Raw genomic sequence first — 16,998 nt, forward strand, 5'->3', positions numbered from 1 at the left:
GCGCAGTGCATTCACAATCACATGGTTCTGTACATGCGCAGTGCATTCACAATCAGATGGTTCTGTACATGCGCAGTGTATTCCCAATCACATGGTTCTGTACATGCGCAGTGCATTCACAATCAGATGGTTCTGTACATGCGCAGTGCATTCCTAATCAGATGGTTCTGTACATGCGCAGGGCATTCCCAATCACATGGTTCTGTACATGCGCAGTGCATTCCCAATCAGATGGTTCTGTACATGCGCAGTGCATTCCCAATCAGATGGTTCTGTACATGTGCAGTGCATTCCTAATCAGATGGTTCTGTACATGCGCAGTGCATTCACAATCAGATGGTTCTGTACATGCGCAGTGCATTCACAATCAGATGGTTCTGTACATGTGCAGTGCATTCCCAATCACATGGTTCTATACATGCGCAATGCATTCCCAATCACATGGTTCTGTACATACGCAGTGCATTCCCAATCACATGGTTCTGTACATACGCAGTGCATTCCCAATCACATGGTTCTGTACATACGCAGTGCATTCCCAATCACATGGTTCTGTACATGCGCAGTGCATTCACAATCAGATGGTTCTGTACACGCGCAGTGTATTCCCAATCAGATGGTTCTGTACATGCGCAGTGCATTCCCAATCAGATGGTTCTGTACATGTGCAGTGCATTCCCAATCAGATGGTTCTGTACATGCGCAGTGCATTCCCAATCAGATGGTGCTGTACATGCGCAGTGCATTCCCAATCAGATGGTTCTATACATGCGCAGTGTATTCCAAAATCAGATGGTTCTGTACATGCGCAGTGTATTCATAATCAGATGGTTCTGTACATGCGCAGTGCATTCCCTATCAGATGGTTCTGTACATGCGCAGTGTATTCCCAATCAGATGGTTCTGTACATGCGCAGTGCATTCCCAATCAGATGGTTCTGTACATGCGCAGTGCATTCCCAATCACATGGTTCTGTACATGCGCAGTGTATTCACAATCAGATGGTTCTGTACATGTGCAGTGCATTCCCAATCACATGGTTCTGTACATGCGCAGTGTATTCCCAATCAGAAGGTTCTGTACATGCGCAGTGCATTCCCAATCAGATGGTTCTGTACATGCGCAGTGCATCCACAACCAGATGGTTCTGTACATGCGCAGTGCATCCACAATCAGATGGTTCTGTACATGCGCAGTGTATTCCCAATCAGAAGGTTCTGTACATGCGCAGTGCATTCCTAATCAGATGGTTCTGTACATACGCAGTGCATCCACAATCAGATGGTTCTGTACATGCGCAGTGCATCCACAATCAGATGGTTCTGTACATGCGCAGTGTATTCACAATCAGATGGTTCTGTACATGCGCAGTGTATTCACAATCAGATGGTTCTGTACATGCGCAGTGCATTCCCAATCAGATGGTTCTGTACATGCGCAGTGCATTCACAATCAGATGGTTCTGTATATGCGCAGTGCATTCCCAATCAGATGGTTCTGTACATGCGCAGTGCATTCACAATCAGATGGTTCTGTACATGCGCAGTGCATTCACAATCAGATGGTTCTGTACATGCGCAGTGCATTCCCAATCAGATGGTTCTGTACATGCGCAGTGCATTCCCAATCAGATGGTTCTGTACATGCGCAGTGCATTCACAATCAGATGGTTCTGTACATGCGCAGTGCATTCACAATCAGATGGTTCTGTACATGCGCAGTGCATTCCCAATCAGATGGTTTGCGTACAACTATGAATCAGACAGAAAGACGCAGATGGAAATTGAGAGAGATCACATTTTGGTGGGCAATTGTGAGTGGTAACGGGGTAGCTGGACAGAGGTGGGCATTTCCTGGTCTGAAGACACAGTTGCATGGACACAGATGACTATGTTCAGACCTAGATTCTGCACCTCCATACATCTGGTGCAATCTCTGATGGAGCGTCTTAGTACACCACAGCCAGAGGCAGACCATCAGCCATTGCAGTAGCATAAAGACATAAGTAGGGTATCCCTGGCTCAGTGCAATAGAAGCCTCCCGGTCCATGTTGTCTACCTTGCCCCCAGATGCATCATCCCTAGACTGGGGTGCCACCTGGCCAACGAAAACCGTGACAGATCCAAATATAAACAGTACCCAGCAATGGTTTTACCTCTTTTATCTTCTCCAGGAAGTAGTCGATGAAGTCTCTGGGTGACCCAGGACTTAGGGTCTTCTTGTGTTGCTCGATGTATTTTTTGACAAATGATTTTAGCTCCGAGCTCTCTTTGAAGAGTTTCTGCTTGAGAATTGGTACATCCATGAGAATCGGGAACGTGTTCACAAACTATGAACCCAGAAAACACAAATGCATGAACATAGGTGGTCATTCCGAGTTGTTCGCTCGGTAAAAATCTTTGCATCGCAGCGATTTTCCGCTTAATGCGCATGCGCAATGTCCGCACTGCGACTGCGCCAAGTAAATTTGCTATGCAGTTAGGAATTTTACTCACGGCTTTTTCATCGTTCTGGCGATCGTAATGTGATTGACAGGAAATGGGTGTTACTGGGCAGAAACAGGCCGTTTTATGGGCGTGTGGGGAAAAACACAACCGTTTCCGGAAAAAACGCAGGAGTGGCCGGAGAAACGGAGGAGTATCTGGGCGAACGCTGGGTGTGTTTGTGAAGTCAAACCAGGAACGACAAGCAGTGAACTGATCGCAGATGCCGAGTAAGTCTGAAGCTACTCAGAAACTGCTACGAGGTGTGTAATCGCAATATTGCGAATACATCGTTCGCAATTTTAAGATGCTAAGATTCACTCCCAGTAGGCGGCGGCTTAGCATGAGCAAATCTGCTAAAATCCGCTTGCGAGCGAACAACTCGGAATGACCCCCATAGTGAGTGAAACATTTATGGCTGCTCAGTCAGTAAAAGAATTTGAGTCATGAAAACAAAATGGTTAAAAGGATCCACAGGAAAGCTTGGTGGGGCCAGGGTTAGGTTAAGGGTTACATGGGGATGAATGCTATGAAGATCCTTATATATGGAACCTCCCTCTTATCACCTACATCTCCTGCCAAACATCCATCATTCTGGGACAAGCCCCAAACAAATCATGGTAGTTCCCTAATATTAGGATTATCCTGTGTCAAAGTCGAAAAATATTGTAGCACACACACCACGTACTAACCACACACACATGCCCGCTGCGCGTGCACTTGTTCCGCCGTGCGTGCACATATCCGCAATTTGTGTCTGGTCGCTCCCGCGGTCCTGCGCGTGGTATGGGTTTTTTATGGCGGAGTTTGTGAGCGCATGGAGGGTTATCGGAACGTTACATGTTTGACCCGGGTGGTGCACATTGTACACGTAGCCCCCCTGCACCACATCAGCAAGTATCAACAGTTTGGATGATTCCTGGACAAGGGGATTCGCCTTTGCATGATGGGAGGGGACAGACTGAGGTTATGGGGTGATGTCTGGTGTCCAGCTGTGGGGTATTTTAAGGATAAAATTCCGGTGTTGGTTTGAGGAAGATCGCATGTTCCTGTGGATAGTTAGCTGCAGAAGCAGAATATAGATATAAACTGTATTTACTGTATATTATGTATGCGGCGGGAATCCAGAGGAGACCACCCACAAGAGCAGTTGGGAAAGACATCGCCCACCTTTTCAAATCAACCTATGACCTCTCCTGTAATGTAACGATGCATCTCTGTGTCCAATAGACAAAGGGATTACAGTAACCATTGTATTGTTTATGGAAGTAGTGTATAAAAAGCCTGTTGCTGCCTGGCCGGTCAGAAGACTCTGAACGCTATCTACCTGATGAGCGGAGGACTGGTCCAGGTTGCGCAAGCGAATATTCTCACGTATGTACATTGACTGTAGCCATTATTCTGTTGTAGATTTATCTTGTTAGCCTTGTAGTGTATAATTTGTATTGTTATCCCCTTTCAAATAATCCACTGTGGTGTTAGAACCCAGCGGTTAACTACAAATCGGTGTTGTGTCCTCTTTTCCCTGCTAGGGTTTAAAAGCGTATTTAACTGTATAAGGTTTAAGAGTGTATTGATAAGGTGTGTACGTACTGCGGGTACTTTATACCATCAGCGCTGCGTAAGGTTTAAGGTGTAACATCATTGCATTGCATTACTAATAAGGTTTAAAGTTTATCAAGAGTGTGTGCGCATGCTGTGCGTACTTTGTACACCCAGCGCGGCGTGTGTACGCTAAGTACGTACACGGTGCGGGACTCTGTACGCAAATAGCGTGCGAAGTGCGTAGCGTGTGTATTAAGTCTAGCGGCCGCAACGGCTCCGTGGTAAGAGTGTGTTTAAAGGTATAGCTTTATAGTGTAAGATAATATCGACATTATCACCTGACAGTACAGAAGGTGCATGTAGAGGTGCCTGACGACATGTAAGAGACATGTGGAGGTGCCTGACGACATATAAGAGAAATGTGGAGGTGCCTGATGACATGTAAGAGACATTTGGAGGTGAGGCAGAGCATTTCCTGTCATACTAATGTATACACCAGAGTTTTAACTATATAACGTATATAAAAAATACAAAGACTATATTATACAGTACTGTACGTAGCTTTTTTGTATCATTCTAATCATGTTTATAGTCATAACTCTGGAGTAAAAGCCTATGGTAGGTGCGGCAGTGCCCCCACCTCCCCTGCCTAACTTTTCTGCACATATATACTGCCGCACCTGTGTATAATGCCCACAAGTATATACGGCTTTACCTGTGTATAATGCCCACATTTATATACCGCTGCACCTGTGTAAAATTCCCACATGTATATACTGCTGCACCTGTGTATAATGCCCACATCTATTTACTGATGCACCTGTGTATAATGCCCACATCTATTTACTGATGCACCTGTATATAATACCCACATGTACATACTGCTGCACCTGTGCATAATGCCCACATGTATATACAGCTGCACCTGTGTATAATGCCCACATGTACATACTGCTGCTCCTGTGTATAATGCCCACATCTATATACTGATGCACCTGTGTATAATACCCACATGTACATACTGCTGCACCTGTGCATAATGCCCACATGTACTGTATATATTGCTATCTTTTATAAAGAAAAATTGCAACATACATTACATAAATATGGTAAAACTCATAAAAATAGGACATACAATATACATTGAATTGTTGCCCAATAATCCAAACCAAAAAGCAATAAAGCTTATATAACTATACACAATGTCAATATTGCTTAACATCTAAGCAAAAAACAACCTACTGTATTCGAACAACATATATCATAACCATAAGCAATGAAAAGATGAATGAAGTCTTTTAGTCACATGCAAACCGCTTTAATGAAAAAAGAAAATCTTTGGGAAGGTGAAGGATAGGAAGCCATAAGATGAACAAGAAAAGGACTTCTGCTACCCACTCAAGGGGGTTTCAGGTAGCGCCAGAGCCTGGACCACCCGACAGCATCCATCCTCTTCCTATCCATATACATCATCCTTTTAACCTCGTGCAGAATATTTCCCACCACCTCCTCACAGGGGAGGACCTTTGCTCTGAGGGAAACCTGACACTGTGCACCACATGTATGAAACCTAACTGCTAAAATTGTGGTTAAATCAAACCTTCTATACCCTTCGAATGTCCCATAAACCCACTCAGGGTAACTAAGCCCCGAAAGGCACGGGATGCGTAAGGCCCTTGATACCGCTCTGTAAACCTTTATATTGAAGGGACACTCAAGGAGGAAATGGTCCATTGTCTCCACCTCCCCAAGACATTCCTCACGTGGGCAGCCACGATCATGGGCACTTCGACACTTGAGGTTACCCCGCACATAAAGCCTCCCTTGGAAAGAAAGCCAGGCAATATCTCTGAACTTCAGTGGGATTCTTTGAGAAATAATCAAAGACAACCCATCTGAGCTGGCACTGCCTGGGCAGTCCCTTAACGACAGCGGAGCATAAAAGTGAGTCCACAAAATTCTTCTCACCAACTCCCTTCTAGAGAAGTTTTTGACTTCACCCACCTCCAGCACCCAAAGCCTTGTCATCTTCAAGCACAGTATATCGTAGATCGGGAGGTAGACATGCCGGACTAGAAAGGTTTTTACTTGGCCACCATCCATCCATAACCTGAGGAAGGGAAACACCCAGGCCCTAAAACTCTCTACCCATCGAGGGGGAGTTCTTAGAAACAAACTCCCTAGGTTCAGTTTTAAAAATGTTGTAGCAAAAAACACCACAGGGTTGACCATACTCAGCCCCCCCTGTTCCCTCGATCTGTAGGTGATCCCTCTCTTGACCAGATTCATTCTATTCCCCCATAACGTCAGGAAGAATAAAGAATTCATCTTGGTCCACAAAGACTGTGGCAAGAAGCACACATAACTGACATACAGAAAAAGCGGAATCAGACAGGTTTTACATAAGTCAACCCTCTCCCTGAGAGAAAGTTGCCACCTTCTCCAGGACTGCACCTTCCTGGTAGCATCTTCCAGCCTCTTCTCCCAATTCTGAGTGGCATAATCACCACGGCCAAATTTGATACCTAGAATTTTTATCTCTGGAAAGGCGTGGGGGAGGCTATCCGTAAGGGTAAATTCATCACCTTCCTCCCCCATCCAGAAAGCTTCACACTTATCCTGATTGATTCTGGAGCACGAAGCCTCAGAGTACTCACAGAAAAGATGTTCCATGCCACGTGCCTCATGCCACGTGCCTCTGCCACAGATGACAGGACCACAGTAACATCGTCTGCAAATACATATAGAAGGGGGCTCAGGGGACACCCCTGATGGACACCCGAGTTGACCACAAAAGCAAGGCCTACACAGCCATTGACAAGTGGGAAGCTCTCAGCCTGATTGTAAATGACACGTAGCCAATCTACCACCCTCGCTGGAAGACCATACCTCTCCAGCACAGCCCACAGGTACTGATGATTAACTCGGTCAAAAGCCTTGGACTGATCCAATGCCAGCAAATACTTACCCCATTTTTCAGCACGACATTGTTCCACAGCCTCCCGGATGCCATGGACAGCACTAAAGGTGCTTCGGCCTTTTACAGTGCAATGCTGAGACGGAGAAAGTAACAGCCCGGAAACTTCCATCAGCCGATTAAAAAGTACCTTTGCCAGAATCTTTCTGTCTGTATTGAGAAGAGCGATGGGGCGCCAGTTCTCAACACGCACCGGGTCCCTACCTTTAGACAATAATATGAGAGCAGAGGATCTCATAGAGGGAGGGAGTGATCCCTTACCCAGGCTTTCATTAAATACCTCCATGAGATGAGGAGCCAAGATGTCTGAAAAAGCTTTAAAAAATTCAGATGTTAACCCATCTGGGCCCGGAGATTTTTTTTATAGACAAACCGTCTATGGCTCTCTTGACCTCCTCCACTGTCACATCACTGCCCAAAGAGTCAAAAGAAGGATCCGGTTGCTCAAGTCCAGGTGTCTCCCTCAGAAACTGATCCATCCTCTCTCTGATGAGTGGCTGCTCAGACAAAAGGCTGGGGTATATTTACTAAGCTCCCGATTTTGACCGAGATGGTGTTTTTTCTTCAAAGTGTCATCTCGGGAATTTACTAAACGCAAATCTCGGCAGTGATGAGGGCATTCGTATTTTTTTTGAAGTCAAAGAAAAAAAATACGAATGAATACACCATCGGTCAAATATGCCTGTTTTTTCATAAAACTCGGTAATTTACTAAAAATTGTATTTCACAAACACTGCCGGCAATAGCCAAACACTGCTGTGAAAAAATACAAATCGTAAAAAAAAGCAGTTTTAAAACAGACCTGCTTTTTTTTTACCGTGTTCTGATAGTCATGCACGGATCCATGATATCCGTGCATGGTTATCAGTGGGAATGGGTGGGAAATGATGTAAAATTTGGAGAGAAAAAAATGCGTGGGGTCCCCCCTCCTAAGCAAAACCAGCCTCGGGCTCTTTGAGCCGGTCCTGGTTGAAAAAATATGTTGAAAAAAATGAGTGGGATTCCCCCATATTTAATCAACCAGCACCGGGCTCTGCGCCTGGTCCTGGTGCAAAAAATACGGGGGACAAAAAGCGTAGGGGTCCCCCGTATTTTTTACACCAGCACCGGGCTTCACTAGTCAGAGAGATAATGCCACAGCTGGGGGACACTTTTATATAGGTCCCTGCGGCCCTGGCATTAAATCACTAACTAGTCACCCCTGGCCTGGGTACCCTGGAGGAGTGGGGACCCATTAAAGCAAGGGGTCCCCCCCCTCCAGCCACCCAAGGGCCAGGGGTGAAGCCCGAGGCTTTCCCCCCCATCCATGGGCTGCGGATGGGGGCTGATAGCCAAGTGTAAAATAAAAGAATATTGTTTTTTGCACAAGAACTACAAGTCCCTGCAAGCCTCCCCCGCAAGCTGGTACTTGGAGAACCACAGGTACCAGCATGGGGGGGTTAAATAGGCCCGCTGGTACCTATAGTTCTTTTGCAAAAAAAATACCCAAATAAAAACAGGACACACACACCTTGAAAGTACAACTTTATTACATACATTCCGACACACACATACTTACCTATGTTCAGATGCCGACTCGGCCCACTTCTCGATGTCGATTCCAGGGTACCTGAAAATAAAATTATACTCACCTAAATCCAGTGTGTCGTGTCCTTTTTTTATAATCCACGTACTTGGCAAAAAAACAAACCGCATACGTCGTGGCACCCTCCTGATTGGCTGACACCGTCGAAAGGGGCTGCGCCCCCTTAACTCCTGCAGAGAGGCGCGGGCGGCAGGGAGGGGGCACAGAGAGGCGCGGGGCGGCAGGGAGGGGACACAGAGAGGCACGGGGTGGCAGGGAGGGGACACAGAGAGGCGCTGGCTGCAGGGAGGGGACACAGAGGCGCGGAGCGGCGGGGGGGAATACACAGAGGCGCGGGGTGGCGGTGGGGGGACACAGAGGCGCGGGTCGGCAGGGGGGGACACAGACGCGCGGGGCGGCAGGAGGGGACACAGACACGCGGGGCAGTGGTGGTGGATACAGAGACGCGGGCGGTAGGGAGGGGATAGAGCAGGGAGGGGACACAGACGCAGGGCGGGGACACAGACGCAGGGAGGGGACACAGAGGCAGGGCGGCGGTGGGGATACAGAGACGCGGTGCGGCAGGGGGGGATACAGAGACATGGGGCAGTGGGAGGGGACACAGACGCAGGGAGGGGACACAGACGCAGTGAGGGGACACAGACGCAGGGCGGTAGGGAGGGGATACAGAGACGCAGGGCGGTGGTGGGGATAAAGAGACGCAGGGCGGTGGTGGGGATAAAGAGACGCAGGGTGGTGGGGGGGATACAGAGACGCAGGGCGGTGGTGGGGATAAAGAGACGCAGGGTGGTGGGGGGGATACAGAGACGCAGGGCGGTGGGGGGGATAAAGAGACGCAGGGTGGTGGTGGGGATACAGAGACGCAGGGCGGTGGGGGGGGGTACAGAGACGCGGGGCAGTGGTGGGGGATACAGACGCAGGGCAGTAGGGAGGGGATACAGAGACGCAATGCGGTGGTGGGGGATACAGAGACGCGGTGCGGTAGGGAGGGGATACAGAGACGTAGGTCGGCAGGGAGGGGATACAGAGACGCGGGCCGGCAGGGAGGGGATACAGAGAAGCGGCTGGGTAGAGGGGGGGGGGATACATAGACGCGGGGCGGTAGGGGGGATACAGAGACGCAGGGTGGTAGGGGGGGGGATACAGAGATGTGGGGGGGCAGGGAGGGGATACACAGACGCGGGGCAGCAGAAAGGGGATACAGAGACGCAGGGCGGCGGGGGGGATACAGAGACGCAGGGCGGTAGGGAGGGGATACAGATGCAGGGTGGTGGGGGGATACAGAGACGCAGGGCAGTGTTGGGGGACACAGACACAGACACACAGGGCGGTGGTAGGGGATACAGAGACGCGGGGCGGTAGGGAGGGGATACAGAGACGCAGTGCGGTAGGGAGGGGATACAGAGACGCAGTGCGGTAGGGAGGGGATACAGAGACGCGGGGTGGCAGGGAGGGGATATAGAGACGCGGTGCGGTATGGAGGGGATACAGAGACGCAGTGCGGTAGGGAGGGGATACAGAGATGCAGTGCGGTAGGGATGGGATACAGAGACGCGGGGCGGTAGGGAGGGGATACAGAGACGCAGTGCGGTAGGGAGGGGATACAGAGACGCAGTGCGGTAGGGAGGGGATACAGAGACGCGGGGTGGCAGGGAGGGGATATAGAGACGCGGTGCGGTATGGAGGGGATACAGAGACGCAGTGCGGTAGGGAGGGGATACAGAGATGCAGTGCGGTAGGGATGGGATACAGAGACGCGGGGCGGTAGGGAGGGGATACAGAGACGCAGTGCGGTAGGGATGGGATACAGAGACGCGGGGCGGTAGGGAGGGGATACAGAGACGCAGTGCGGTAGGGAGGGGATACAGAGACGCGGGGCGGTAGGGAGGGGGATACAGAGACGCAGTGCGGTAGGGAGGGGATACAGAGACGCAGTGCGGTAGGGAGGGGATACAGAGACGCGGGGCGGTAGGGAGGGGGATACAGAGACGCAGTGCGGTAGGGAGGGGATACAGAGACGCGGGGCGGTAGGGAGGGGATACAGAGACGCGGGGTGGCAGGGAGGGGATATAGAGACGCGGTGCGGTATGGAGGGGATACAGAGACGCGGGGCGGTAGGGAGGGGATACAGAGACGCAGTGCGGTAGGGAGGGGATACAGAGATGCAGTGCGGTAGGGATGGGATACAGAGACGCGGGGCGGTAGGGAGGGGATACAGAGACGCAGTGCGGTAGGGAGGGGATACAGAGATGCAGTGCGGTAGGGATGGGATACAGAGACGCGGGGCGGTAGGGAGGGGATACAGAGACGCAGTGCGGTAGGGAGGGGGATACAGAGACGCAGTGCGGTAGGGAGGGGATACAGAGACGCGGGGTGGCAGGGAGGGGATATAGAGACGCGGTGCGGTATGGAGGGGATACAGAGATGCAGTGCGGTAGGGATGGGATACAGAGACGCGGTGCGGTAGGGAGGGGATACAGAGACGCGGGGTGGTAGGGAGGGGATACAGAGACGCAGTGCGGTAGGGAGGGGATACAGAGATGCAGTGCGGTAGGGATGGGATACAGAGACGCGGGGCGGTAGGGAGGGGATACAGAGACGCAGGGCGGTAGGGAGGGGATACAGAGACGCAGTGCGGTAGGGATGGGATACAGAGACGCGGGGCGGTAGGGAGGGGATACAGAGATGCAGTGCGGTAGGGAGGGGATACAGAGACGCGGGGTGGCAGGGAGGGGATATAGAGACGCGGTGCGGTATGGAGGGGATACAGAGATGCAGTGCGGTAGGGATGGGATACAGAGACGCGGTGCGGTAGGGAGGGGATACAGAGACGCGGTGCGGTGGTGGAGGATACAGAGACGCGGTGCGGTAGGGAGGGGATACAGAGACGCAGTGCGGTAGGGAGGGGATACAGAGATGCAGTGCGGTAGGGATGGGATACAGAGACGCGGGGCGGTAGGGAGGGGATACAGAGACGCAGGGCGGTAGGGAGGGGATACAGAGACGCAGTGCGGTAGGGATGGGATACAGAGACGCGGGGCGGTAGGGAGGGGATACAGAGATGCAGTGCGGTAGGGAGGGGATACAGAGACGCGGGGTGGCAGGGAGGGGATATAGAGACGCGGTGCGGTATGGAGGGGATACAGAGATGCAGTGCGGTAGGGATGGGATACAGAGACGCGGTGCGGTAGGGAGGGGATACAGAGACGCGGTGCGGTGGTGGAGGATACAGAGACGCGGTGCGGTAGGGAGGGGATACAGAGACGCAGTGCGGTAGGGATGGGATACAGAGACGTGGGGGGGCAGGGAGGGACAACACAGACGCGGGGCAGCAGGGAGGGGATACAGAGATGCGGGGCGGCAGGGAGGGGACGCAGAGACGCAGTGCTGCCTGTGCACTCTCTCTCTCACCTGTGAGGTTGGTGTAGCGGCCACAGTAGCAGGCGCGCTGTCCCCCGTCTCTGGCCTGTGGAGCCGGCAGGCCAGTCCCTGGGTGTGCAGTCCGGGCCTCTGGGGATGGTGGGAGGCAGCTTTGTATTAGGTGTGCGGAGGAGGAGGCGGCGGGTCTGTGTACGCTGCACACGGAGGGCTATGAAGGCTTCTCCTTAGCCAGCCGTCCCTGCTAATGTGTATGCCGGCGGCCGAAGTTACAGGCGCGGTTGAAGCTGCGGCGTCAGGGCACTGGCTTTGTCCGTTTTGTGGACGGCATCAGGTGGGACAGTGTGTCCCAGGCGTTGCTGCAATGTGCTGGGGTGTGCGGAGGGCGGGTTCGCGGCGGTGTGAGCTGCGGCGGTTTGGTCAGGAGTGGGGCAGATGCTGGGTCCAGTTCCAGTCTGTTACAGCCGCGGCTGCAATGCACGAGCTGGTGGCGGGGTTGTGCGGAGGGAGGGAGGGGTGGTGTGGGCTGCAGCTGTCTGGTCGTCCGTGGTGCGGCTGGCGGGGCACGGCCACCGTGTCCCTGCCGCGGATGGATGTGAGAGATGGTGCTGGGATCGGTGCTGTGGGTTTAGGGTGTGTGTGCTGGAACGTTATGAGGACGTCGGGTATGGGGGTGGCTGGCCCGTCAGTGGCTGTATGTGGGAGCTGGTTCAGGGGTTTTGTGGAGGGGGGGGTTTGGGGGTGTGTGGTGCGGTTGGCATTGGGGTGTAGGTGGCTTTGTGTTTATGGGGAAACCAAGGGAGGGGTGCATGATTACCCGGCACTGTGCTACGTCCGTCCACTGGTGGCTGCTGCTACGTTCTGTGCTGGCACTGGGACAGGGCAGGAGCTGCTAACTCCGCCCAGCCCTGTGACTCCACCCAGCGTTAGAGGGCCAGGCACCGAGTCACAGGGCTAATATATAGGAGATATATATATATATATATATATATATATATATATAATTTTGGTTTTCCTTTTTTCAAAATATTGATCAAAAAACTAAAATCACAATTATTTCCTAGATTATTATTAACCCCAATAACAATAATTTACAGTCATTTACAGTCAATTTTGACCACCTCACAGCTCACAATATGTTCAACTTTTCGACCATTTTGGCCCAAAGGTTGCAGTGAGCTGGTTGGTTAAACTAAGTGACAGAGCAGCGGCAGAAATACACCGCACATTACACCGCACAGTAGTGTCCGTTATTCACATTATACCACACAGTAGTACTTCTTATACGTTAACTGCAGTAGAGCCCCTTATACACGTTACTCCAGACAGCAAAGCCCTTATACACATTACGTTAGACAGCAGAGCCCTTATATACGTTACGCCAGAGAGCCTTTATACACGTTACGCCAGATGGGAGAGCCCTTATAACATTACGCCACACAGCAGAGCCCTTATACATGTTATGCCACGGAGCAGAACCCTTAAACGTGTTATGCCACACAAAGAGAACCCTTATAAATGTTACGCCACACAGCAAAGCCTTTATACATGTTATGCCAGAGAGGAAAGTATTTATACACATTATTCCAATGAGCAGTAACAACTACAATAAAATACATAAATGACACACACACAGTTTAAATGTAAATAGCTCCTTTTGGAAGAAGTTAGTGGAGCCTAGATGTCACTGTATAGAAAAGAAGGTGCTGCAGCTGTCCCTACCTTTACCTATTAGCAGTGCCAGGATTTGGACGATGTGCTGTCTGTGATTTTTCCTTTGGGGCTGCAGAGTGCGGAGAGCACCAAGCAGATAGCGATGACCGGCTGTGTTGGAGCACGGCTCTCCCGTAGCCCAGTCTCCCGTTCAGTCTACTCCCTCGATGTGCTAGGATTGTGTGGAGCTTGGTCAACAGTCCACAGAGACATCGTTGGTGGCACTTCAAATGTAGTGCCGGCCGCCAGCCAATCGGGGGCTAGCTCGCAGACCAGCAGCTAGGTCCAGGAGCTCCAATTGGCTGGCAGCTGGTGTCACATTTGAAGTGCCACCGGCGATATCTCTGTCTAAATGGCTGCCCACCATCTAAGCGGCAGCACCATACACATTGCTTCCACCTGGCCCACCGTCACCTCCCTGTTGATCCAACCCTGAAATGCCCAGCATAGGCGTGCGCACTGCGCACGCCTATGGTCGTGGATGCAGCGAATGGGGCGGGTTGTTAAGGGAGAGAAGACAGGAGAGGGTTGTCTGGGGGGATGGGGGTGAGGAGACAGAAGAGTGTAGCCTGTGAGGGAGGGGGGGGGTCGCAGGTGCCATGAATGAGGGGTGGATTGGGGCTGTGAGGGGAGAGAGAAGACAGGAGAGGGTAGCCCTTTGGGGATGGGGGGCTGTGGGTGCAGCAAATGGGAGGGGCTGTTAGGGGAGAGAATACAGGAGAGGGTAGCTTGTGGGGGAGGTCGCAGGTGCCGTGAATGGGGGGGGGATTGGGGCTGTGAGGGGTGAGAGAAGACAGGAGAGGGTAGCCTTTGAGGGGAGGGGGGGTTGTGGGTACCGCAAATTGGGGTGCAGTGAGGGGAGAGAAGATAGGAGAGTGTAGCCTGGGAGGAGGGAGGGGGTCATGGGTGCCGTGAATGGGGGGGGGGGGGTGACGGTAAAGAAGCCAGAAGAAGGTAGCCTTTGGGTGGGGAGAGGGGGGTCTGCGGGTGCCGCGGATCGGGGGGGGGGTTAAAGCTATGGGGGAGAGAGAACATGAGAGGGTAACCGGTGGGGAGAAGAGGTCGCTGGTGCCGTGGATGGGGAGGGGGCTTGGATCTGTGAGGGGAACCTGTGGGACTAGTGAGGAAGGGAAGCGAGCAGGAATGGAGAAGCCAGGGCAGAGAGGGGAGGATAATAAGAGAGCCGGGACTGGAGTGACAGGAAGAAGAGAGGGCGGCCACTCACTGCATGGCCATGTGTCACTCTCTCTCTCTCTGTGCCGCGCTGTTCTGTCTGGGCGGGTGCTGGAGGAGATCTGTCTCGCGAGAGGACAGCGGCTGCAGAAGCACAGAGCTCTTCCCAGCAGCGGCGTCTGACAGGTCCCGACAGGCTGCAGGAAGTATGGTGAGCAGTTACAAGCTACTGGGGGCGGGGCCACATGCTGCAATCGGGCCCGCAGACTGCCCGGCCTCCCGGGGAACTTCCCGGTAACTGTAAGGGCCAATGCGGCCCTGCTGCTGCACCTGTGTATAATACCCACATGTATATACTGCTGCACCTGTGTATAATGCCCACATGTATATACCGCTGCACCTGTGTATAATGCCCCATGTATATACTGCTGCACCTGTGTGTAACACCCACATGTACATACTGCTGCACCTGTGTATAATGCCCACATGTATATACCGCTGCACCTGTGTATAATGCCCACATGTATATACTGCTGCACCTGTGTATAATGCCCACATGTATACAGTGCTGCACCTGTTTATAATGCCCACATCTATATATTGCTGCACCTGTGTATAATGCCCACATGTATATACTGCTGCACCTGTGTATAATACCCACATGTATATACTGCTGATCCGGTGTATAATTCCTACATTTATATACCGCAGCACCAGTGTATAATGCCCACATGTATACACTGTTGCACCTGTGTATAATGCCCACATGTATATACTGCTGCACCTGTGTATAATGCCCACATGTATACACTGCTACACCTCTGTATAATGCCCACGTGTATATACCGCTGCACCTGTGTATAATGCCCACATGTATATACTGCTGCACCTGTTTATAATGCCCACATGTATATACTGCTGCGCCTGTGTATAATGCCCACATGTATATACCGCTGCACCTGTGTATAATGCCCACATGTATATACTGCTGCACCTGTGTATAATGCCCACATGTATATACTGCTGCGCCTGTGTATAATGCCCACATGTATATACTGCTGCACCTGTGTATAATGCCCACATGTATATACTGCTGCGCCTGTGTATAATGCCCACATGTATATACTGCTGCACCTGTGTATAATGCCCACATGTATATACTGCTGCACCTGTGTATAATGTCCACATGTATATACTGCTGCTCCTGTGTATAATGCCCACATGTATATACTGCTGCTCCTGTGTATAATGCCCACATGTACATTTGGGCTCATATATTATTTGTATGGCCATAAAATTTACCTGCTCCTTGAACATGTTGTCGTTAGTACAAGTCTGTCTTACTCTTCTGAACTGGCCTTTGAGGGTGTTTTGGAATGTGGCAGCTTGAAGTTGACAATTACTAGTTTGCATGAAGTGTGTGCACTTTCAACATCTCGGAAGATTATTCTCTTTGTGATTGGAAAATTCAAAGTAAAAGTTCAAGTCATAAAATTTCAGAACTATTTATATATGAAAACACTTGTGTCATCTGCTTCCCAAATAAACATTATATCATCAATACAGCGTTCCCAAGTGATAATTTCTGTTAGAAAAGGATTAGTCTGCTGGATGGTATTGTTTTCCCAGTACTCAGGGTTGGAAAAAAATATATTAAAAAAAAATAAAAATAGATAATTTACGTTTAAACAATTTTTTACACTATTAATATTTTCATGAAAAATTAATCCTGCTTATAATATTAATACTGTGAAACATTGCTATATACTGTAATAGAAACCTAGGAGGTCATTCCGAGTTGTTCGCTCGCAAGGCGATTTTAGCAGAGTTGCTCACGCTAAGCCGCCGCCTACTGTGAGTGAATCTTAGCATCTTAAAATTGCGAACGAAGTATTCGCAATATTGCGATTACACACCTCGTAGCAGTTTCTGAGTAGCTTCAGACTTACTCGGCATCTGCGATCAGTTCAGTGCTTGTCGTTCCTGGTTTGACGTCACAAACACTCCCAGCGTTCGCCCAGACACTCCTCCGTTTCTCCGGCCACTCCTGCGTTTTTTCCGGAAACGGTAGCGTTTTTTCCCACACGCCCATAAAACGGCCTGTTTCCGCCCAGTAACACCCATTTCCTGTCAATCACATTAC

At 50.8% G+C, this 16,998-nt stretch overlaps 1 protein-coding gene across 1 annotated transcript in view; it reads right to left on the reverse strand.

The window, feature by feature from the left end:
• The window catches only part of LOC134927084 (cytochrome P450 2C20-like), a 178,091-nt gene that overhangs the window by 75,969 nt on the left and 85,124 nt on the right, over positions 1–16,998 (reverse strand). Inside the window, exon 6 of the mRNA XM_063921082.1 lies at positions 2,157–2,330. Coding sequence (XP_063777152.1) covers positions 2,157–2,330 — 174 coding nt within the window. The remainder of the gene's footprint in view (positions 1–2,156; positions 2,331–16,998) is intronic.

The sequence above is a fragment of the Pseudophryne corroboree genome, chromosome 5 (assembly GCF_028390025.1).
Source record: "Pseudophryne corroboree isolate aPseCor3 chromosome 5, aPseCor3.hap2, whole genome shotgun sequence".
In the NCBI taxonomy this organism is placed as follows: domain Eukaryota; kingdom Metazoa; phylum Chordata; class Amphibia; order Anura; family Myobatrachidae; genus Pseudophryne; species Pseudophryne corroboree.